Raw genomic sequence first — 25,305 nt, 5'->3', positions numbered from 1 at the left:
AAATCTTTTCTGTGGTTGACAATTTGCATTGAAATGGTCGGGACGTGCTTTGAATCATTTTCTATATATAAGGACTCATTTGCATTTGATCCCAGGAGCATCCCGTTAGTCCCACACATGCACACCGATCATTAGAAAACTGTCTTCGAGGCGGAGGTTCATCTGGCATGAACTTGAAATGGAACTTCAGACTAGGATTAAATCCACATATGCTTTTACCTCATTATTCTGTTGTACATTAAGTACTCTAAGATCAAAAAATTAAAATGCACAGAATAAGACAATGTGAGGTTTACATTTCTGATTCTGTTTGAGGAAGAGCCATCTTTAACCAAGAACAGTTGTGAGAATACGTGCTAACGCCATACTAAGGGCATGCCTCAGCTCTCTTAACACCCTTTCCCTTCCACGTTCAAAGCCAGTTTTTATAAATTTAGTGCATACAAATCCCTTTGGTGCACTGCCGCCAAGCTGGCTATGTGTACATGCGAAGATCCATTTTTCATGTATACACAGATTATTTGCATGCAAATATCACATGCATGCAAGTGCATACATGCAGCTGTGTAGGACCAATTTAGAACAAAAATCAGACTTGCAGTGGACTCCTCCAAAAAAAACCAAACACAAAAAACAAGCCAAAAGAAAAAACTCCATCTAGTACGTGGCACAAGCTCCATCTCTCCAACGTGCTACAGAGCAATTTACTCTTCACAACTAGCATGGCTACAGGCTACTGCCCTCCTACAAGCTTCAAACTGTTGTTATTTTACTTCCCTCAGATGATTCTCATTATAACCTGGCTGAGTGCTGAGTTAAAAAGTCAGTGTATGAATCATATCATCAGCTCAGTTGTCTGGAATCTTGCTTTTCCATGCATTTCCTCATTGCTACATGGGATCACCAGTGTAAAACATGTTGTAGCTGCATCAAATTTCCTTTTGCTCTTTTTAGCCCTACAATTGCCTGTGAGCAGTTACTTATTTACTGTTATCCAGCCTCCTTAACAACTGATGACCTGTACCTTCACCGCCTGCCTCGCAAAGAGGCAAAGTTGCAAAGAGTTACAAATATTTGAACTTGAGGTTATTGCCCAAGGGGGGATCTCTTTATCCAGCTTCTGGGATAAGGCCTCAGCATTGAGTGTCTGTGTTCTGCTCAAGAAGAAAAAAAAGAAGAGTCTCAATTTAAGCCTAATTTAAACCATGCCATTGCTCCATGCACCATCAGATCTCCTCCATTTTTCCACTGGTGAGGGTGGCTCCACAGCACTATATCTTTTGCCACAGCCATGCCCCATGGGACCTCCTCCCATGCTGGAGCAGCAAGCGGGTTGGTTCCACCAGCTTTTAACCCTGCCAGAGGAAGGAGATATGCACGAGAGTGGCTCTGAGCACTAGTCCTGAGACAGACTTCTCCTGCCTTACTTGCAGACATACACAGAGGACAAAAAAAAACCCCAAAAAAACCCGCTCCCAGCTAGTAAGACTTACTATTTATTCTCCTTCTTTCAACTGTTTATTTGAACTACACTGTTGGCCTATAATGGCTATAGTACAGTCCAGTGTGCTGCACAATGGCATCTTACAGTCCCATGTGTTGTACATTCACCTTCTACTATCCAATCACCGCAACACTGATATTTCTACCTACCATCACTCTACGCAGTATTGTACCAGCCTTCCCCATGTCCCTAATCCAAGTCCATCTATCGGTCTCCTTTCCTGAAAATTATACTTTGATTTTTTTTAGTAAAAATAATATTTTTGACTGATTCTCTTCAGTAGAATGCATTTTTCCAGTTACAGAATCCAAAATACATCTTGCAATCTCTCCCTTTGAAGCCAGTAGTATTCCCAAGGTACAAGATTAGAGCAGCTTTTATAATTTCAGGGTGGGCAGTATGGAAATGATTTCTTCTTGGTTTGTTTTTAGTCTTATAAAAAGCTGTAATCATGTTTCCAGAGTAGTGCTCCCCTCTTTCCATTACTAGCTTGTATTAACAGCCAGTAATCAATTTGTACATTCAGAGACTGAGTTTCCTTCCATAGCAACTATTTTAAGAACTGGTATATTTCAATTCCTGTATTGTGGAAACAACACTAACACCAGCTTGAAGTTATGGGATATTTCATGAATATTTTGTGATCACACAGACAGAAGTATCTCCTAAGTGTTTATCAAACAACTGATTTAAAAATCACAGTTCCGACAGGATAGATTAATTTAGCAGCACCACTAAACACTTTCATTTCTACCTTAATCTTTAAGAGGATTCTCCTAAACAGATTAATCATTCATGGACAAAGAAAAAAGTTTAAAAGCTTGGCAGGAAAAATGGTCAGTCTCATGTGCTTTCATTTGCCACTATCAGCTATGACTTTGGGAAAGCGAAGAGAGCATATAACTTGGGCTGCTTTTGATCACCATCTAGTGCATGAATTAATGAACTGCACAAGCTTAAGGAGTGAATTCCCGATTTAAAGTTAAGCAGCACTAGAATTAACGATTCTTTTCATCATTTTTAGAAGACCGCAGACAGGCTTAGTGAACTTGAAAAAGTGGGAATTTCCAGACACCCCTAGTTGCCTGGCGAAAGCCAGATGTTTCATGATGACACTGTTTTCTAGTAGTCTGTGACTATGATGGTCTAGGGATATAAAGCAAGCAAGACCTGCATAGTGGAGTACTATCTTTTTTTCCAGGCCAAATTACTGAGTGAGAAAAAGCAACATGGTTTCAGGCAAGCAGTCTTTTCATCAAGTCTCTGTTTCTTTTCCAGGTGCCTAAATGCTACATTCATTTTGTTATTATCTGATTTTTTTGTCAGGACAGTCAGAAATACTATTTGCAAAAATTTTCACTTACAAAAATGAATTGTGTGTGTTGTTATAACTAAAACCTACATTCTGACTGTGCTTCAACATTCATCCAGGCAATGGGGACTTCAAGGTTGGTAAAGCAGTAAGATGACTGGACAAAGGAAGACGACTAGTACCACTGGGGATGAAAGTCCCTGGCAGCTTTAGGTTTTGATCATTGCAGATAACTCAGGATAACTTGGACAATGCTTCCCAACAGCACTAGCCAAGCAAGGCCCGATCTCGGCTAGCAGCCTTGCCTTTCAGAAAGCATGCTGTGACTCAACACACAGAAACTCAGTATCTTCACACTGAGGAAATTAAAAAGGCTGAAACAAACACAAAACACATCTTTACTGAAAGAGGGTAATACTTTCAATAATAAGTAATAATACTGTAAATTTTCATCACAGATTAGAAGAGGAATTTCAGGAGACGCTTGGAAGAAGCCTTTGCCTGTAGCCAGCAGAAAAGCCTTCTTTTTAAATGGAAAAATACTACTTCTCCCCCATTTTCTTGCGAGGCCAGGTCAAGGAGCAGGCAAAGATACTTTGACACCATGACTTATTAGTAGCCTATAGTCACTGTTACACAATATCTACCCAGGCTAAAATCCACACAGAGCAACTAGCCAGAAGGGATGTCTTTAGGTTTCCCTTCACATCTGAAATTCAGACCATCAGCTGAATTGTCACTCAGGAAAAAAAAAAACAACCAACCAACCAACCAACACTCACTGCTGTTAAAACTGTATACTAACTCCTCAAATATTACTGGATTCAGACCTCATAGAGGATACTCAAATGCCTACGAAGGAGACAACTGTAAAATCTTTACAACCAGTTTCATATTTTATTAGACACTGATCTCTCAGGGATAATTATTCAAAATATCTTATTCAAAATAACTTAATAGTCTAAACCTTGCAAGCAATACTTAATTTTATTCAAAGGAAAAGGAAGGGAAAAAGGAGGGGAAAAAGGATGGGAAATCTAGTGCTGCCTGGAAAGTAGAAGATAACTCATGCCTGCTATAGGTTATTCTTTAACAGCTCATGCCTTCAAAACAGAGCTGGCAGTATTACTGAGGAAATTATGCTGATTTAAGAACTGGAAGAAATTTCCTCCCCTCCTCAAACATAGGGTTTTTTTCCTGACTGCACCGAACAGACAAGAACAGCGTGTGCACCCGTGAGCGGTTCCCACATATTACTGTTGTTCTGGTGCCCCCCAATGGTCGCCTGGCTTTACTACTACCTACGGCTTAAAAACCTCTCTTGGAAAAGCTGTGCTCCAGGTGTAATCCCCAAATGCACACGTAGCTCTTCATCCGGCTGGACCCGAGCTCTGAGCCCTGACCCAGCGACCGGCACCGCGGATTTCCCACAGGTGGTACCCGGAGTTGGGCGTGCAGGGCAGGTCCTACAGCCAGGTTCTAACCACCACCCCGAACCACTTCCAGCAGAGCACTTCAGCAGCTTGAGCCCTGAGCCCTCCAGGTCAACGCAACTACCTCATACCTACTGCTGACTGCGAAAACTAACCTGATTCACCAGCACAGATGCTACATACAGCCAGGGTCTCTGCAGAAAACTGCATTATATTAACTGAACTGAAGCACCATTCAAGCAGCTAAGACACAAGATACCCAGCACTGGCTGTGCCTTCCCTCCCTTCCCCAGTCGCTGCATCCCGTTATCACACACACTGACCTAGCGTGACCAGACAGTCCCCATCGCGTACGACAGTCACTTCTGCACAGCAATGCATCCTGTCCCAACTCACCAGCGGGGGTGGCGCGGACCCGCTATGATACATCTTCATTTCCAACCATATCGTGGCACAGAGAAATTAATCATCGGTCTATAAATCAGCACCTCCCTCTGTGAACTGATCACAACCTGACTATACTCACTGCAGCCAAAGCAAAAGGATGGTCCCAATCACAAAGGGTGTTTCACGAGACTTAATTTCCAAACAACTTCAGGTGGAAAAGCTAGATGAAAGCTTCAAGCTCTTTAAGAGGAGATTAGATGGCCAAAAGCTGCAATCCTTCAGTCAAGAAAGACGACAGCTTTATCTAAAAGCCCATCTTGGTTTATTGGCAAAGCAAAGATAGCAAGGCAATATTTAACAAGTTGAAAGGGGGAAGCGGGTCAGATAGCAATCAATACAAATGTGACATGGAGAAAATTTATCGGAGGGAAAAGAAATCCTTGATTGACAGGACTAAGGAAAGAAGAAACACTTTAGTATGTACATTAGGAACAAGTGAAGCCCTACCTATGGTTAATCATTAAAAATGCCAGCAAGGCTGAAATGTTCAATAAGCTTTCAATTTCTGCAGGGAGGGATTCCTACCACAGATCTGATGAACTTTCCGAGCCATCAGCAGCTATTGGGATATTAAAGATCTACTGAGGGCAAATTTTTAGATCTACAGGCCTGGATGGCTTGTACCCAAGATTAAAAAGGGCTCACTGTTATCTTTGGATAATTTGGGGGATACCACAGAAATTTCAGAAAACAAGCATGAGTATTAGGAGTGGTAAGGTGACAGACCTAGTGAAATAAGGATGCTTAAGCCAATATGAACATAAAGTTAAAAAAAAAAAAGAAACACTGACACTGGATTTAATTTATAATGAATTAAAGGGTAAGAATATGTAGTCATTTTAAAATTGATAGAAACAGACTTCAATTTTAGTCTTTTGTGTTCAGTTACATTTACATCTTTGCCAAACACCATTTTTTTGGGTCAGCCTGCCTTCATTATTTTGCTGATATTACAAGTTTTCTTGATGATTTACTTGCACTTAGAGCATTAATAAGAAAGCCTTACACAAGCCATTTAGATGAAAAATAGCAGGAACAATTCACACAGCAACAGCACAAAAAAAATTAGGACCACACAATAGCAATAGAGTAAAACTAAGCAAGATTTGAATAACTAGCATATCTCCACAGGTAGTAAATAGGGTGTCAATCAAACGTTGCTGCTAGTGAGGCTCCACAGAGATCAGGATTAGCATCAAGGCTAATCCTCATTGTTGGTTTTCTGGAAGTCAATAAATGACAGCTGATACCATTTGCGAGTGAGAGACTTGCTAAGGGAGAAAACCGAGGAAGACAAGCCATTGCACAGACCTGGAGTACTCAAACCCACTCTACCAATGACTTTTTAATACAGCCAAAAGGTTAAGTTGTGCATGTAGAAAAAAAAAAAACAAAAACAAAAACCAGAGACAGCTCAGAATGAACAAGTATCCTAAAAACAGTGACTCTGAAAAGACTGTAGCAGTCAACAATAAAACAAAATTTGTATGAGCTTCCAGGTCACATATCAGAAACCAAGCATCCTTCCTGACAAGAAACTGACTTCTCCGCAATTGTTTTCACTCTACATTGGAGCCAAAATCAGCTTTAAAAAGTTCTGTCAAGAGACAACTACAAAATTTTGGAATTAGGTCATCTATGTGGATGCTTTAAAACAGTCAGGGCTGCTCTTAAACATGGATGTCCAGATCCTAGGACCACTGGTTAATCTGGGATGTCAGTTTGTTTTCCATGGGCCAACAGAAAAAAAAAAAAAAAAAAAAAAGTCACAAGATGTCTTGACAATTTATTTTGTCTTGAAATAGTCATTTATATGCACAAGTAAAGATTTCATTTCAGCATTCATCATCATAATATATATAAATACAAAGCCTCATCAGCTTGAGCTCCCAAAGAAATACAGTAGAAGAAAAAAGTTAGTATGATCCGTGATTTTATAAACAAGTGCACAGGCATTAAGGAAACAATTTTATCTCCACATGCAGTAGTGGAAACTCAGGTGCTGGCAAACAATACATAGTTCAGATGTTCCCGTCCTGTGTCCCCCCCCCCCAAACGATAATGAAAAACTGGAAGGATGCTGGTGACAGCCACAGAAATGATTCAATGGCTAATGAAGACTTAAAGATGTGAATCTATTTAGTTTATAAATAAAAGAATGAGAGGTGACTTGATGATAGCTTATGAGCACATGAAAAGGGAAAAACAGAGAAGGCTATTTTAGTGTGGAAGGCTATTTTTTCACTACTTTTTTCCCCCTTCTCAATCAATCTCCTTTCACACAGGAAGGCTAATTAGCCACTGAAAGAAGGTGCCAAGGAAAATGGTCGTTTTACCATTCCTTGATATTTTCCAGTCAAGAATAGATACCTTTCCAGAAGATGCGCTTATACAAAAGTCACTGGACTACCCAGAGACAAGTCCCCAAAATACAGAGGTGGTCAGGTTATTCCTTCTGTCCTTGAAGTTCTTTTTGATCATAGGCTTCAGTTTTATGGCTAGATGCAAATCAGCTGCAAACATGCAAATTAGTTTGTTTATTTATTTTCATAATTCACATGCAGCAACCTGCAACTTGTTAAAAAATGGCTAATACATTCCTGCCTGGGAGGCACAATTCAGTTTAAGCATACCTTCAAGGGAAAAAGGTAAAGCGAGCTGATGCCTTCCCACAGATCTCTGGGCTGACTGCAGCTGGTTCACCCGGTCTGCCCAAAAGAGGGAAAGGGGAGATGAACTGCATCGCCTGTCTGGACGCATTTCTCCCAGAACACCTGCTCTGTTTAGAGAGTAAGAGCACAAACACTGGACTGGTAAAGAGCCGCTGCTGCAAGAAACAGCAGGAAAGGGCAGAGAAAAGAGGGCAATGGCAGGGAACATACAACAATTTCATTGCTCTTCTTTGGCAGAGAGCATGCTTTCCTCTGTGATACTTGCACTCCTATTCCAGTGCCACAAAAAATGTATCTTTTGGACTACCAGGAACAAAGTAAGGACACTTCCATGCAGTACCCCTCTTCCACAAAATCTAGGTAAGCTGTCCAACGTTAAGGAGAGGTGTAAAGCTATAAATGTTTCATTTGTACCCTAAACCAACCACTAAACAATTCTATGATCAAATATTTGTAATCCAGATACGTTTGTCGTTCTTTTCTAGAAATGCTGCATATGCCCAAGTGCCCACATCCTTTGCAACTCCACCAAACATGGGAGTTCCCCACTTACACCTGATATAACAAATAAAATGAAATATTTCCCCAGATAGGTTAAGTCAGTGTTGAAATTGTCGCCCATGTTTCAGACTACAGCAGAAGTTTACCTTTCCTGTGAGGTAAAATAAAGGCTTATACTGTTAAGCAGCTTCTGTTTTCTGGCTGATAAGGCAGAAAGATATCTTATCTTGTTTTCCATCAAATACATAGTAACTCATGCTGTAGGGGTCCATTAATTAAGGGTGAAACTCAAAGATTTTATTTTCCTTCTGTCCAATTCCCTATAAAATGACCAAAAAAAAAAATCAGTGTACTATTTATCTTGTAATCACTATTATTGCGCTACAGCCAATTAATTGCTGTTATTTATTAAACATGCCAAAACCAACAGAATGCTAGAAAACAATTGGTTCATTCAGAAACCACAGCAGGTACCAGCTGGCAGGGCAGAATGGTCACAATGCCACCAGAAAGATTTGTAACTGGAGGAAACTTAATTGTGTAGTGTAGAAAGGGTTCATTAAAAAGCCACTACCAACAGACCACACTAGCACTCATTATTCATTCATGAGATTGTTATTTAGCCCGCCTGCAATTTCTGATATTCAAGTACCTTTATAAGATATTTAAAGCTTTCGGTGAAGCTCCTGTTACCACACCCTTGCAGAGGGAGAGACTGCACTTAAAAAGGTGCCAACCAAGAAGTGCTGGCTTCCATTCCACATTGCAGTTTTGCTGTGTGCAAAAGCAAGAAAAATCATGCACTAACAATTGAGCAACTGCTGAAAATAATTTTTGTTTGGCCGCATTCTTTGCTTTCACTCTTAGTAAGATTCATCCTATGCTAAGGACCAATGGGAGAGGCAGATGTTACTTTTATCCTACACACATCCTTCAGCATTGAAATATCAATTATTAGCAAGGTAAAGGAATATATATAACCATCACACAGGAAGCCAGTGGCTCTGCTGGGCAGTCACCTCATCAGCCCCTAGCACACCCTAAAACATCCATTGCAAGCACTCACTTAAAAATCATCTGTTATTCCCTCTTTTGCATTTCTCAGTCATCAGCCCCATTCAGTTCAAACTCCCACTGTATAACAGAAAAGACAAACCTCCTGATCCTCTGAACTGCATACCAAAATCCTCACAGGGATGAGGACCCACAGCTTGGAAGGGCAGCTCTAGGAGCAGCTTACAAGCACAAGGTGAAACAACGCGGTGAAACAATGATGGTCCTCAAGGAGCACTATTGCCCACCGTGAGATGGGGCTGATCTGAGCCGCACAGCTGCCTCACTACTTCTAACCCCAAGGGCTCCTTATCAGCCAGTATGCCCTGCACCAGCCCAGTTGTGCTACAATCACACGATGCAGCCCCGGCACAGGAACCCTGTGATCACAACTCATGAAAGGCCCAAGGGTCTCAATTTGGCCAGGCTTCCTACTGTTTCATTCCAAGGTTTTTTTTTCTGTCAGTAGGATGCTGCAAAAGTCAACCTTCCTTCCACCACCTTTGCATAGGAACAGAATTTATCCCCTGTGCAAACCACAGAGCACTGAGTCCACAAAACCCTTCTGTGACTGCTGTTTTCCTGAGACAAGACTATACATCCTCCCCGTACCCACACAATACCACCTGTGCAGCCCCAGGGTTGCAAATTATTGCGTTCTCATCACCAAGGGACCAGTTAGGATCCTTCACAGAGCCCCCGGGGCTTCTCATATGAAAGGAGTAAATTCAGAGCTGGCATGCAGACCAGCTTCACAGGCCCAGAGAACATGTCCAGTGCCCCTATGGGACCGTTCTGCAGACACCCAGCACAGAGAAGAGATAGCCGTGAGTTGAGTGTACTGAAGACACTCTGAAATGCTAATGCCTCTGAATGATTGTTTTTTCTCATTTCACAGAAAATTAGGAGGGGGAAGGGGAAGAAAAGGAAGTTCATTGTTCCTCCAAACACCAGACAAAATAATTTAAGCCAGTGCATTAAAATATTATTACCATTTGTTACAAAAAGAAAAGATGATGGGGGGAGGAGACAGCTTTTATTCAGGTAAAAACTGAGCACAGAAGGAAACTTCTAGTGACCTCAAGACTCAAGTACTTAGACATTCCCGGGATGCTTCAATTATTGAGTTCCCCTGTGATGTATATTGGGTTTCATTTTGATCCACAGGCTATTAAACATGATCTATGACACTTTCAGAAAAGCTGTAGTTTGGAGTTCAGCCTGTAACTCAAACTTTTTTTTTCTTCCATCATTGGTTATTAATGTGCATATGGCACTGAGAGAGCATAATGACAGGGCGCACAGATATGCAGGAGCACAGTGCTGCTTTATAAGAACACAGTCAATAAGGTCAACTACAACTAAATTAACTGTGTTGAGTGTCTTCAAACTCTGCTTTCTTATTAAAAGCAGTTCTCTTCACAGGCAGGCACAAAAGGCCATTTAAAATATTAGTCAATATGTTCTAACTCCAAAATGAAGGAAAGGAAAGGAAGAGTAATTAGTCCTATTTAAGCAGAGGAAAATATATGCTGTTTGGGCAACCAACCACTATACAGTCAGGAATCTGGATGCACCAGCTGAAACCAACAAAATACATCAGGAGTACAGCAATTTGCCATGGCTCAGAATGGAAAATATTTGACTGTAAATAGGCTAAAAATGCATACTGTATTTTTGTCAAAGAATAAACTATAGATTTAGAGGTCACCATTTATTGGAAAGCATATATTTGTGAGGAATAAGGTTGTGTTTGCTTCTGTAGGGTCGTGGGTTTGTTTGGGTTTTTTTCCCTAAAAGTAGCCAAAGACTATTAAGATAGCAAAAATGTTGACCATGTTTAAGAGAAACAGGAAGACGCACACAATAGAGGTTGGACAAATGGGCTGACAAGAACCTCATGAAGTTCAAAGGGAAATGCCAAATCCAGGACCTGGGGAGGAACAACCCCATGCACCAATAAATGCTGTGGGCCGCCCAGCTGGAAAGCAGCTTGGCAGAAAAAACCTGGGGGTCCTGGTGGACACCAAGTTGAACATGAGCCAGTAATGTGTCCTTGCCACAAAGAAGGCTAGCGTAACCCGGGCTGCATTTGGCAAAGCACTGCCAGCAGGTGAGGGGAGGTGATCCTTCCCCTCTACTCGGCACTGGTGAGGCCTCACCTGGAGTACTGTGTCCAGCCCTGCGCTCCCCAGTGCAAGAGAGACACGGACATGCGGGAGAGAGTGTAATGAAGGGCCATGAAAAGTATTAAGGGACTGGAGCATCTCTCCTATGAGGAAAAGCTGAGAGAGCTCGGACTGTTCAGCCTAGAGAAGAGAAGGTTCAGGGGGGATTTTATGAATGTATACAAATACCCCAAGGGAAGGTGCAAAGAGGACAGAGCCGGACTCTTGCCAGTGGTGTCCGGTGACAGGACAAGAGGCAATGGGAACAAACTGAAATACAGGAGGTTCCCTCTAAAGATCAGGAAACACTTTTTCACCCTGAGAGTGACCGAGCACTGGCACAGGCTGCCCAGGGAGGTTGTGGAGTCTCCATCCTTGGAGATATTCAAAAGCCACCTGGACATGGTCCTGGGCAACCAGCTCTAGGTGGCCCTGCTTGAGCAGGGGGATTGGACAAGACCTTCAGAGGTCCCTTGCAACCACAACTGTTCTGCAATTCTGTTAACAAGTTTTTCTAAGAATCCAGTTACTTCCGTAATACTATGCCTTATTCCATTCTCTCCCTTTTCAATAATAATTTTCTTTTACATGATCCCAATATGTAAAAACATGATCATGTACATGTGTATGCATGAGCACACACACACGTTTACATTCAAAAAGCGCATACAATTCTAAAAAGCCTCACAGTGTTGCATTACAAAATATTAAATTTTTCATTTCTATAGCAGTAATGAACAAAAATACAATACTATTCTGTGTGGCAACAGAACTCTTAAGTAAGAAATGCCTATTTTTATAATGCTAGGAATGCCTATAATCGGGAAACACAAATACAGATGATAAACTATTACATCCATGCCTTTTTTTCCTTATTTTCTTTATCTGTAAAATATTGATAATTCACCATTAATTTACCTGCCTTTCAAATATTAAAGCAGGGTTCACTAGTGGGACAGATTCAATGTAAATTCCCTTTGGCTTCCTATACTCTGAAAATAGTTTAATGCTTGCTTTTAAAAAATGTCATAGAGTTGACTTAGCTTCCAGATTAGGTGTTTTTGACTATTAGCATAAGGACAGGCTAATAATAACAGAAAATGTTAAATTATTCTTTGTTCCTGTGTACACAGAAATGATCGTTATTTTTCTTTTCTACCTTGGTCATTCGTAGTAGAATATACCATTTCAATGCTTCAGTTTTACCCTAGCATAATCCTTTAATCAAGATGACCATTATCTCCAAATTAGGAGCACTTAGATTTCAATTCTTCACAAACACAGACAGAATGATTTTCTGAGGTATGTCACAAACTGCCTACCTAATTTATATGAACTGTGCCGCTTCCACATAATCCCCCAAAAATTCACTTTTCTGGAAAAGAAACAGGGTTTAATTTTACCCTCTTGGTCCTTCTACAATCTGCAAGACTCACAACGATGGATGCAAAATGTCCACTGCTCTGGGTAACATGCTATATCTATTTGAAAGCCATACAAATTAAAGAGTACTGTCTTTGTTCACACAGAAATAGCAAGCAGGTCTTATACAGTGCTTAGCACCCTTTAGTCAATTGGATCTGTGGCAATGAAGTGGAGAATGCAGTCCCACTGAATCCCCACAGCCTTTGTTTCTGTGATCTTTCAGTTAGAAAATAAGGCTTTTTAGATGCTTCCGATATGTAAATAGAAGGATTTATTATGTCTGAAGCTTTTCACAATGCAAAGGTTTAAAATCAGCTTGTTTGCTTTCTATATCTGAACTGAAAGCTAGAATGACCCTCAGGTTTTAGCGAGGCAGTATCCAAAATTCTTAAGGCATTGGACAAATGGAACCTATGCTGCCTCTGTAAGAAGGGAGTTTGTTTAGTGGTGAATGGGGTGAAATCCAGTTGGTGGCGGGTCACAAGTGGTGTTCCCCAGGGCTCGGTGTTGGGCCCTGTTCTGTTTAATATCTTTATTGATGATTTGGATGAGGGGATTGAGTGCACCCTCAGCAAGTTTGCAGACACCAAGTTGGGAGGCAGGGTCAATCTGCTGGAGGGTAGGGAGGCTCTACAAAGAGATCTGGACAGGCTGGATCAATGGGCTGAGGCCAATCACATGAAGTTCAACAAGGTCAAGTGCCGGGTCCTGCACTTCAGTTGCAGCAACCCCATGCAGTGATACAGGCTTGGGGAAGAGTGGCTGGAAAGCTGCCCAGCAGAGAAAGACCTGGGGGTGCTGGTCGACAGCCGGCTGGATATGAGCCAGCAGTGTGCCCAGGTGGCCAAGAAGGCCAACGGCATCCTGGCCCGTATCAGAAATAGTGTGGCCAGCAGGAGCAGGGAGGTGGTTGTTCCCCTGTACTGGGCACTGGTGAGGCCGCACCTCGAGTACTGTGTTCAGTTTTGGGCCCCTCACTACAGGAAAGACATTGAGGTGCTGGAGCGTGTCCGGAGAAGGGCAACGAAGTTGGTGAGGGGCCTGGAGCACAAGTCTTACGAGGAGTGGCTGAGGGAACTGGGGTTGTTTAGTCTAGAAAAGAGGAGGCTGAGGGGAGACCTTATCGCTCTCTACAACTACCTCAAGGGGGGGTTGTAGTGAGGTGGCTGGAGTTAGGACAAGAGGAAATGGCCTCAAGTTGTGGCAGGGGAGATTTAGGTTAGATATTAGGAAAAAATTTTTCACTGAGAGGGTTGTCAAACATTGGAATGGGCTGCCCAGGGAAGTGGTTGAGTCACCACCCCTAGAGATATTCAAAAAGCAAGCAGACAGGGCACTTCAGGACCTGGTTTAGTGGGCATGGTTAATGGTTGGACTCAATGATCTTGAAGGTCTTTTCCAACCTAAATGATTCTATGATTCTACAGCTACACAAAACATACTCCACTATCATAGGTGATTTGCTTGGGTGCTGACAGAAAGTCATGTTAACTAACTAGTCCTTGTGAGATAGTTTTTAACCCAAATTAAGTACCATACTTACATGTGGCCATATCGCTCCTAGTACCTGAGCTAGCTAAGGTACCCTCACAAAGCATTACATACTGTGATGAAAATACATCTTGCATTGATCTCCCTGGAAGGTTTGGTCCTTTACCTTGAATCTGTCAGTCTCTCATGATTTTATTTCCTCAATATTTTTCTCCACTTTGTCTATCCCCCCCAGCTTCATTTCATGCCATTATGTGTATTACCACATAGAGAAATGATTGGACCTTCCATTATCCTTAAAAGGATTTCAAACAAGAAACAGCTAGTGTGAAACCTACTTCACCTCTGGACATCTGAGCAATCTTGCTCTGCAGGTGGCTCAGGGAAGTTGAAATCCTTGTTCAGCCTGAATGCAACATATGGAGCTGCAGCAGACTCCCTTCCCATAGCTTCGATCATTTCTGTAGGCTGAGCACTAGGGATCAAGAGACCTCGGTCCCCAGCGGGCCTTGAATATGCACAGCTCAATGTTAAGTCTCTGACAAAAGTTGCCTTGAACTCCAGTCTAGTAAACCATACATCAGCAAAGCCATCTGGGTTTCTTCTCTTTGTTCCAAGAATTGAAGGGTAGTTTTAGCAGCTGTGCAACAGTGCTCTTACAGTAGAGATGTTTTGCTGCCAGACATGTTATCATTGCTGAATGGGATGTAAATATCGTCAGTTCAAAGTATCACCTGATATTACAAGTCTGGGAAGGGACTGAGGGGTAGAACAGAAATAGTCAACTATCCAAAGGACCGAACTTAGACGGTTAAAATAAAGTGGAAGGTTATTTAGTGATGTTGATTCTTGCCCATTTGCCTCAATTGAAACAGCACCACCGACTCCCAAAAAGTAAAGATTTCGGCATAAATAGGACTGCTTCTAAATAGAGCCCAACTGGTACTACCCACTCATGAAAAGCCAGTCTGGAAGAGGGGTAGAGAGCTAGAACAGAAATCTCTACAATTGCCATATCATGAATTACTGAAATACCACAACTATTATAGAAAGCATGGGCTGGAAGCAGTTCATGTCTTTGCCTTGTCTTATCACATCTACCATAGGTTACAATACAGTCATACAAATATACCTCCTTTTTATTCCCATACATACATCTGATATGCCAGTCATCCCATGAAAGAGCAAGCGTAAGATCAGGTCAGTCTCACAAACCATTATATGTGGCTGAAAGTTAAGCAGGTATACAACCCCACTGATGTAAAATATCTACTGAAGTGTTGCTAGCACCTGGGTCTAATGCTAAGGTGGGATGGACTGCATCAAGGTAAAATGCATTGATCCCTACTCCTGATGGAGACTTTAATAGTGAATTTGGCCCCTTGGTCTAGCATTACTACTTCAGTACTCATGCAAGAATAAATAGAACAGAACAAAAACATAAATTCCAGCTATGTCCGGTTATGCAGTCAGAAACCAAAGTATTCTATTTTGAATTAACTTTTTTAAAGAGACATGTTATTTTTGTGTTCTTACAACTCAAATCTATGGAGGAGACATTTAAAACAAAGTCATGCTAAATATCTTTTTTAATTAACAGCTACAGCCCACTTTTCTACTGATAAGTTATATAAAACCGCAGGAAAAAAAATATTAAAAGGGAAATTGTGCAAATCCCTCATTAGCAGTGTTTCAGTACCTTGTTATATTTTTTCTCTGCTATTATATTACACTGTACTGTTCCTTCTTATTTATCAGAGCTCAGATCTCTCTTCTTAACAATAACAGCCATTTATATGCAGCTAAACTACAAAGACTTCATTCATCTGCTGCTGTATATTATGTACTATTAGTTGCAAAATAAGAGATGTTGTGACCTTAACAAGTGACTGCTCATTTTATTATTAAATTTCTGAGCACCATCCTCTGCTGAGGAATGGTCACACTACAGCATAAGTCCTGGTTATTATTGTATTACTCATTCTGTGGTTGCAGGCCTTATTGTGCCTCTCTCCCCTAGGGTCCTTGCCTGCAGCCCTGCCTCCACCAGGCCTCCTGCTGTCACCTCTCCAAGAATGCTGTATTTCTGCCACTCTTGAACAATACTGAGAATTCATCTGGGCCCATTGAATTAGGAGGAGATTTTGCAGCTCCTCCCTCCAGCAGCCTGTAAAATAGAGGCCTAAAACAGCACACAGCATGCTGAGGATTTAGTGTTGGGTTCTTCTTACTTGTGTTTATGAACTAAAGCAGCCGAGCTAGGATCCTGGCATCCCTAAGGTTCCCCTCCTGAATAATGAGGAATGACAAGTTTTTCCCAAGGGTGCTTCTGACTGTAGGTTGCCCAAGTCATGATCTGGGAGTTCCCCTTCTTCTCCATGTTAAAGATGGAGGGAAACTGTGCCAACTCCTCAAGCAGCTTCCTTGGGTAACTGCCTCAAGTTACACAGGATTGATCTGAAGCTTCTATTGACCCTGAGGATTTCCCTGACAAACCAAATTTCTTCAGACAACCCCTTTGGATGTCCCCATCTGATTCACCGAAATGACAATCCATCCCCCCGGAAGGTCTTTCTTTTAGACCTGCCAAAGCAATCTCTTCCATTTGTAGATTTTTGCTTCTTGAAGTCCACAACAGATTTGTAGGTTGCTTTAAGAGAAAGCAAAAAGGTTGAGGGATGGCACCATCTCTTAACAATCCTCACATGTTGGCAAAAAAACACCCAGAACTTGACCCACTCTTTTTCCTTCCATTCTTTTTCAAACGTATTTCTACATGATTACATTATTTCAATGTAACAAGAAAGCACGTGGGATCAGAAACAATTAGATCGACATACAGTATTCACAAGTGACTGATGAACAGCTCCAGATCTGTCAGTCACAATGATTTAGCCAATCTAACTCCCATATACTTCTGTGTAAATCTTACCATTGATTTTCCTGTCGATTGATGTGGCCCTCCACAGAAACTAGTGTCAAACAGAGCTAGATGCTAGAGTCAGTAGGCTACTTGTTACCATAAAAATTACTCATGTAAGCAAAGTTCACAGAAAGAGGTCTCTACCATTGCTCTTCAAACACACACAATAAAACATTGTTTAATTGTGTTCTCGTTCAAGGGTAAGAAAAACTCAACGTATAGTATACAAGGATGCCAGGCATTCAAGTAACAACATTTTGCACACAAATCCCAAGTGGTGATCCCATGCAGTGACATGTTGGGGACCTTTCTTGTGCATAAACCTGGGCTTGCCGCATTTAATGTTCTGATTTTAATCTATGTCATTTTTCTCTTGTTCTTCCAAAATATAGAGGGTTATTAATATAACCAATTGGAGGTCTTGTTTTCCTTTCCCATTCAAACCTCGTACCAGAGCCAATAGATATTTTGAATACATAAAGAATACTGAATCGGGTCCTTGATTAGTGTTTGATTTATACCACAAAGACCACAAGATTCAGAGGTTGCCAAGGCAACACCACTTCAACCTCCTTACATTTCAGCTTTGATATGAAACCTCTCATTATATAAATGTATCACAACACCAGTCAGCATGACAGGCTATTTTACAAATATGCCTTCACAGAGCAGACAGCTATATTCTTCTCTTAAATAGGGGGGGAAAGGCAGGAGTAAGGTTACCTTTTACTAAGGAGGAGAGGGGAGGGGCATAAATGGCATTCCAAGTTATATAGGCTTTAGTATGAAATTGTATCCTGAGCCTTCTAATACAGCCAATAAATTTTGTATTATTTGGCCAAAAATCCACAAAAGGGCAGGAAGCAAACAAAACAAAAACCCCTAAACACACCACACAAGTAGAGTCTGAGCCTGAGATGCTAGAATTTTGAGCAACTGGAACTAACAACTGCATATAAAAGCTTTACTGAACCACTGGAATCTGATACTCCAGCATATGCTTAGAACTACAGTCCAGGCAAAGTCTAGTAAAGCATGAAAGACCTATCAGGAATCTACTGACACTTTTTTAACCCCAATTTTGAGGTCTAAAGTGGTACTTAGCAATATACCACTAGCCTTCTTTACTGAGCAGTATTCAATATGCAGTAGTCTACCTACAGTTACGCTCCAGGATCCTTCGGCAAAGCCAGGCTCCTGCAGGAGGAGGGCTCTGTTAAAGATGATTACTTCTGTGTCTCCTTAGTTTTCTAGACCACACCGAGTTTGAGCAGACTACAAGCTGATCCAGAATGCACAAGGCATGGCTGGCTGGGTTAGCAACAGGATGGCAATAGTTCCAGATGCATCCCTCCAAATGCTTCCTCATGCCCTAGCACCCTCTGTGCTGCCAGGAGGCTTTCCAGAGACAGTATTACTAACAATCAGCTAATTCTGCATCATCTAGAGACACTTCAGCATAAGCTGAGAAAGATGACTTTTCTAAAGAGAATATTGTTACAAGTAAGAATATGCATAGATAGTTGTGGTTATGGAAAAAAAATGAAAATTGGAATGGTCTGGGCTTAAATTTTTTAGTTCTCTCACTTCTATTTCTGGCTTGTAATTTCCAGTTACACTTTTCTGACTGTGACCCTGTGACATACTGACCATCCTCAGTGGTACAAAAAGTAAATCCAATGGTGTGTCACAAGAGGAAGAGGAGCAAAAACATCACTAGGAGGCACATACAGTACTAGCAAAGCAACTGCTCCTTCATCCTGTCAATTATGTCCGTTCCAGGTCAGACACAACTGCCCCTGGTTTGCAATGACAAAGTAACACCACTTACAAATATTTCTAGTTGAATGTAACAGCAGCTCCCCAATTACCCCAGAGTGCCCGTTTGTATGGTTGCTGCAAGAAGAAATCCCTCTTCACTTGTGAAGAATGTCACTGAAAAAGGTTCCTTTACAAGTTATCCTATCTGCTACGCCCTCCACATACTGCAAAATGTTCAGGGCGTGGACTATCTTGGACCACCCAACTGCATGCAAAGCCTTGCTGTACTGTCTATAGAACCAGTTTCACTACAGCGCCAATTCCTGCTGTAATCCCAAAAGATGAAAGTGTTGCAAGACTGTAGATGTGCACAGAATTCCCAGTTTCACTAGGTAATGGAGTAATGTACCACTTATGCTCCTCTTTACTTCCCCACCACCATGTTGTTTCTTTTTCCCTAAAGCATTCAGGTGATGAGTCAAATAACCAACTAGTGGCTGTCCCAAATCCTTCAGGCCACTCTTTCCTATCACCTTTCTGGTTTGCATGTTGGGGGCTCTGAAGAGGGCAAATTTTATACCTAAAGTCCAAGGCCCCCAAATTTAAAACAAACAGCCTATCACACACACACAAAAAAAAAAAAAAAAAAAAAGGTTCCTGAGAGACACAGTTTATGTAGGACAGCTGGAAGACTGACATCAGAATCAGGTATCACTCTGCAATCCAGTCAGCCCTAACACATTTCCACATAAAGTGGGCCATGGAAGCTGGAGAAGAGCCAGTACAGCAGAATACCTTCAGGGTTATTTTGCACAGGACTATGCAAATTCTTCACAAAGCTGAAGACCTGAGATCAGAGCTATTTGCTTATCAACTTTCACCAGCACTAAAACTCACATAACTAACCTTAGAAGACAGCATCTTATGCTGAACAATATTGCTGAACAAGCAGTTGAATAAAATCAATTACTTAAGGGTTTTTTAAGCCATACATTTCCTTAATTATTGTCAGATATGCAGGTCAACAAAAAGGAAGATTGATTTCTGGATAAACAGAATAACTGTGATGTTAAAATGTTGTGTGAAAATACAAATTGTAAATTAAACCATTTTAATGATCACTTTAGTGGAATGTTGGGAATATTCAGGGAACACTTGCAGTCAAGAAACTATACACACCCCCATCTGCCCATCAATGGCATAATGCAACAACCTCTTCAGTCTTCATCTTCTTATCACTTACACCTTGCTAATCAGGATGCATTCCTTCTTGGCCAGCCATATATTTGTACTGATTAATGTAATAGTAATATAATGACTATGCTGTTTGCATCAGCAATGTTAGAACAAATTGACATTAGCTGGAAAAGTCAAGTCAGTCTTATCTTTTGTGACCCAGTGCTGTCATCTCATCTGCTCACTGATACATGTTGTGCCCCAAAACGGCCCTCAGCGTCCAAAAAGCAAAGTAACCCCAGACCTGTCCCTGTAGAGAATCAGGGAGATGAAATAATGTTTTAGTTGTCTAACAGGCTCATTTCTGTAGTGTCCAAGAACTTCCCAGCAGTGCCTAAAACAATGCAACTAACAATCATCATTTGTTGTTTCCTCCAGGAGAGAAATTTGTGCCATTCGTGCCTTGCTTTGCCAGGGAGTTTTGGTCTGTTTTGTGGTAGATTTTTTTTCAGGCTTTTGTGGGGACAAGGGAAATAGGTTCTGGTTTATGATTTTGGGTTTCTTAGTGCTTCATCAGAGGAGGCGTAGGAATCAAGAAAATGTCACCTTGCCCATGAAAAGAGTAGTCGAGATCTGCAGTGGTGCTCAGTTCTTGGGAAAAATTGCACACAAACTGCTTTCCAAGTTCTCTCCCACAAAACACTGGCTAGGAAATCTGCATTTCCAGCATCAGTTTATCTATACCAGTACATAAAATAAAGCCAGGCATCTATTCCCCACCCTGACTGGAAGCATCATAGAGCAGCAGAGCAAAAGAACCAGTAAGTTACACGCAATAACCCACTGACAACATACATGCTTAAAGCCATTCATTGGGCTTCATCCCTTCCCTCCTCAGTCCCTTCCCTAGCGTACATAAATCAAAAGATGGCAGTTGCAGCATTATTTCTTCTATGCCTTCCCATTGCTTCTTTCCAAATCCTCACTCCTCCATGGGTAGAGGAGCTGTTATACAGCTCTGTCTGTGTGTGTGTGTGTGTATACATATATACACACACATAGGCCTTCCACTCTAACAAGAGGAGGGGAAGCACCATATGAAAGGATCATAACTCATCCATGCTTTGTGAAAGCATGGTAAATACAAAGCCCTTGTATCCACACTGTGGCTATACATGGCTTTGTACTGTGAAAGATAAATATACTTTCCAAAACAATACAGACAGGGTTAAGGAAGACCTCACCCCTAAAGACAGCAGCATCCAGCATAAACTGAAAGCAATTCCTGTAAAAGTAAAGCTGCTGAAAGGAGAGCAGATGTTATAGAAACTATGCATGTATATATAGTATGTATACCATATGCATGCTTGCATATGGTATACACATCTATGTTCTAATTCAAATTTCTAGTAGCAAATTCAAGGAAAGAATAAATGCAGAACACCAAAGCTGCTAGAGAGAAGCAAACAATGAATTAAATTCAGTTCCTCACAGAATAGCTTATTCAGTAAAACACAATCCCACAGTGTCTACTGGCTTCTTAATTAAGTCTTAACTACTGATTCCCCACTAGTAACTTCAAAATTGTACTGCTGCTTTTTTCAAGATGTTCATGATTTTCTACCAGGATGGCAAAGAGTTACCAAAATGCTCACCAGTGAAGTTTTTTCCCCATTGTATTCTTGTTGTCATTTATGGGTTGTTTAACATCAGAAATGCATTCTTAAGCACTTCCTCACTTGCATTATCATAGATTATCATAGGTAATGCAAGCCAAGTTCCAAGGACAGCATTGTTAAGTGTCTGAAACAGGTAATGAATACTCACTCCATCTAGACAAGAGATGCAGACAATACTGTTCCTCTTCTCTCAGTTCTGCCAGCTGCTAACAGCTTTGATAGTAAGCTGAATACTTGTAAATGCCTTCATCTCTTACATTAAGAAAAATATTAATTAGCTTTGTCTAAACAGAGAACAAACTTAAATCCTACCAACATCTATTTAAGGATTAAATCCCCATTCTACTGATAGGTTAACGGTGAGCAAAGCCAAGGGCTATTTCACATTCTTATCTGGCATACAGATAAGTGAGTAAACTACAGATAACACTGTTCATGTGACACTCACCTGGTGTAGCTTCTGCCAAAATTCAGGTCCATCCTCCATTTTTCTTAAGCTTGGTGGAATGTACCAAAAGCAAACATTTGCATACTCCGGCTAAACAAGAGAACAAGTGATTTCTTATAAGATATAACAAAAGGGACAGGAACACATATATATAGTTTGTCAAAGAGTTCTGCTTTTTTTTTTTTTTGGAGGGGGGGAAGCCTTTGAGTTTATACCCTTTTCATTAAAACTTCAATCTCCAACTAACCTCTTGTTTCCCTTTTTTGGAACTAGAAATAGTTTTCATATCATCCATTTCTTTTCCTGCTGCCAGCAAAAGGAAACCTGTTGGGGTTCCTTTTTCACTTCTTCTTCCTATATACATATTTAACATTGCTTTGCTCACTACAAATTTTGATTAGAAAAAAGGGTAAGAGAGCATAGAGAGGTAACTTACAGATTTAAAAACTGAAGCAACTTTAAAGAGAAGAATACATTTTCTTTTTAGTGTTTTTCTTAAATGGAAATTTCCTATGATGCATTTTACACAAAACACAAACTCAATTTTTGTCACCATTTAACACTTGTACACCTAGTCATTTTTCTGCTGAATGCTGCTTATCTCCTTTTATATCATATATCATACAGCACACTACACAGTGCTGGAGTTAATGCTGGTTTTCTCAATTTCCACATTTTATAAGAATCTCAGGACCCCTTGCAGGGTACATGCCGTATGCTGGATACATCTTGTCCAATATCTAAGCAGGCCTTTTGAGCAAAGACTAAGACTCCAGATCTCTGCTTCCCTCCAGAGAAATTTTGCCTTTAAACTCAGCAGAGAGTTACCTGCAAGACTCCCAACAAGAATGGCTGTTCACCATGCACCATAAAATAAGGCATTTTGTGCTTATGAGGTTTCTGTTTCATACGTGATTGAGGAAAAAGTTCCCAGCAGACCAGTCCAGGGCCTCTCTACATTTCCTGCTAATTCTGAACTTTTTTTTTTTTTTTAACATGTACAGATAGCAATAGCACGAGGAATAGATGTGCCTTCTAATCCCATCCAACATTACCCATAAAACCACTCAGTCAAACTTGACCTACATTATTTGCAACACAGTATGTAACTGGGGTCTACATTATAACATGGATTATAAACTCACACACCCCTCTTCTCCTCCCACATGCCATCCTCATTAGTACTGGTTGAAAGGAAAAAAAATTGAAGTTAAAAGGGAGCTTAGTAGCTGGGTCACACCATCTCTTTGCCCCACTGTGAACATGGCTGCTATCACAATCCCAGGCAGTTTCCTGAACGAGGAGAGCCCACCAGCTGAGACATGTTCTTTCATGAAAGGGCACTGAGAACTGCTCATATCATTTTCTGCCTCACTTCAAAGAATGCATTAAATACAATTTAATCATCAAGAAGAATATCATTGTCAGCAGGAACAGAGCTGCAAACCTGCCACCTGCTGCCACTGAATGAAATAAAGCTCAGCTCTTAAAGTCCCATTTCTTTCCCCAAAGAGCATGCATTGAGTACACACATAAACACAGACCCTGAAAAGGCAGCGGCTTCTTCATGAGCACAAGCACTAGCTCGCTGTTACAGGGTTTATTTTAAAACTATTTAAAATCAGATGGCAGGAGTAGACAGATGGCATATATTACCATATTGCTTATATTGCCTTCTTGATTATCTCAGTTTCCTTTCACACATCAAATACATCATCCCCCTCTGAAAATACCATTCATCCTAGAAAAACTTAACTACCCCCATGCTTCACTATTTCTGGTTATCTTGTCACAGCTCTTATCCAAGCAGGTAAGCAATTATACCACAGAAGAGTTCAAGATGACTCAAGCGCAAGTGGCACTTCCAGGCCACAGAGCGTTTCTTGTTGCAGGAATTTCCTCACTGCATGTATCAGAGGATCATCTTCCTGAGCTTCTTGTCCAAAGTCCAACTTCCTTTCAGAAAGGGCTCACATAACTGGGCCGAGCTGCCTCCCAGCAGTTTTTCTTTGAATTCTCAGTGCTTGTCCCCCTGCACCCCTGAAAACCTTTTCTTACCCCTTGCTCAGTTTCCTTCTCATAGCCCGTACTATAGCACTCCCTCCAATCCCACTTTTAATCCGAGTGTCCTGTTCCTGCAGGAACTGAATAGCAGCCTCTGCTCTCACCAACAGCTTTCACATGTACAGTAGATCTGGGCTCTCTGCTAAGCTCTACAATAACAGAAAATGGAGAGCTTTTAACAGACTTGCCACTTTAGGAACCCCAGCATGTGCTGCTGGCCCGAAATTCTTTACTCCATGTAAAGTTTCCCAGTATGCACTTTGAAATTAGCCAATTTCAAAGTTAAAGGGAAAAGTTTATATTATATGAATAGTATAAAACATTTTTTATATTTCATATTTCTTCTAGCCTAACCCGGAATGCTCATGGCATCAGCAAGTGTAAAGCAAATCTGCATCGTTTTGGTTTGCTGGTCTCCATGTGTGGCACTTACTTGGTTCCCCTTCCTCCTCCATGTGGTCTCTTCCTCCCCACACTACACACCCAGCTGTCTTTCACACACACACTTACACACACAGTTTCAACAATGCAGGTTTTTCTAAAAAGACAGGTCTTTGCAACATCCCCAGCATGTTAGTCTTATTAACCAAAGAGCTGAGGATAAGTGAAAAAACAGCGCTTTAATTCTGCCCCCTTTACTCACTCTCCCCCAAGCAAGATCACCAAGAGGTTTATTACTGACAGATTTAGCAAAGATGAATGAAAAACACAATATTTGGGTAGTTTGGGGGAAGATTAGTGTAGAAACAGAATTAAGGAAAAAAACACGGACTTTAATCATGAAAAGTCCATTTTTAGGATCAAAATATTCTTCCATCCAGCAGACAGTCTTACACTTAAGTCTGGCAAGCACTGCTTTTCTGTAGCCAGACTTTTCACTTTAACAGAAAAGAGCTCCATCTATACCCCCTTAGGCAATACAGGCCCAGAAGCTAGGAAAATAGGTAGAGTAATGGTAGGGAATACAGAGCATGTTATATGTGTTCAATCACATCTATGTATCTCCAATACATAAACTTATTATATTATATACTTCAAATACATATAGGCAATTGGCTAAAAAGAACAAAATCAAACAATAGACACACACAACTCCCCAATAACGACACCAGTTCAGTACCATTTTCACTTACCTCCAAAAGAAGCTGGAATCCCTCTCTTTTCTTAATTTCCTCCACTAGGTATCTGTAATTAAAAATGCAGGGTTTTAAAGCATAGAAGAAAACAATACGTACAGACAACAACAAA

The 25,305-nt window shown here is 41.0% G+C and overlaps 1 protein-coding gene across 3 annotated transcripts in view; it reads right to left on the bottom strand.

Moving 5' to 3' along the window:
* GADL1 (glutamate decarboxylase like 1) overlaps positions 1-25,305 on the bottom strand; it is an 84,225-nt gene that overhangs the window by 16,669 nt on the left and 42,251 nt on the right. For all 3 annotated transcript variants that reach the window (XM_069770818.1, XM_069770827.1, XM_069770836.1), the window contains exons 13-14: positions 25,191-25,242; positions 21,994-22,083 (exon numbers count right to left, since the gene is read on the bottom strand). In XM_069770818.1, the coding sequence (XP_069626919.1) occupies positions 21,994-22,083; positions 25,191-25,242 (142 nt within the window). The remainder of the gene's footprint in view (positions 1-21,993; positions 22,084-25,190; positions 25,243-25,305) is intronic.

The sequence above is a fragment of the Haliaeetus albicilla genome, chromosome 2 (genome assembly GCF_947461875.1).
Source record: "Haliaeetus albicilla chromosome 2, bHalAlb1.1, whole genome shotgun sequence".
NCBI classification, from domain to species: Eukaryota; Metazoa; Chordata; class Aves; order Accipitriformes; family Accipitridae; genus Haliaeetus; species Haliaeetus albicilla.
Note: the sequence above shows the minus strand (reverse complement) of the source record. Positions and strands in the feature narration are given on the sequence as shown.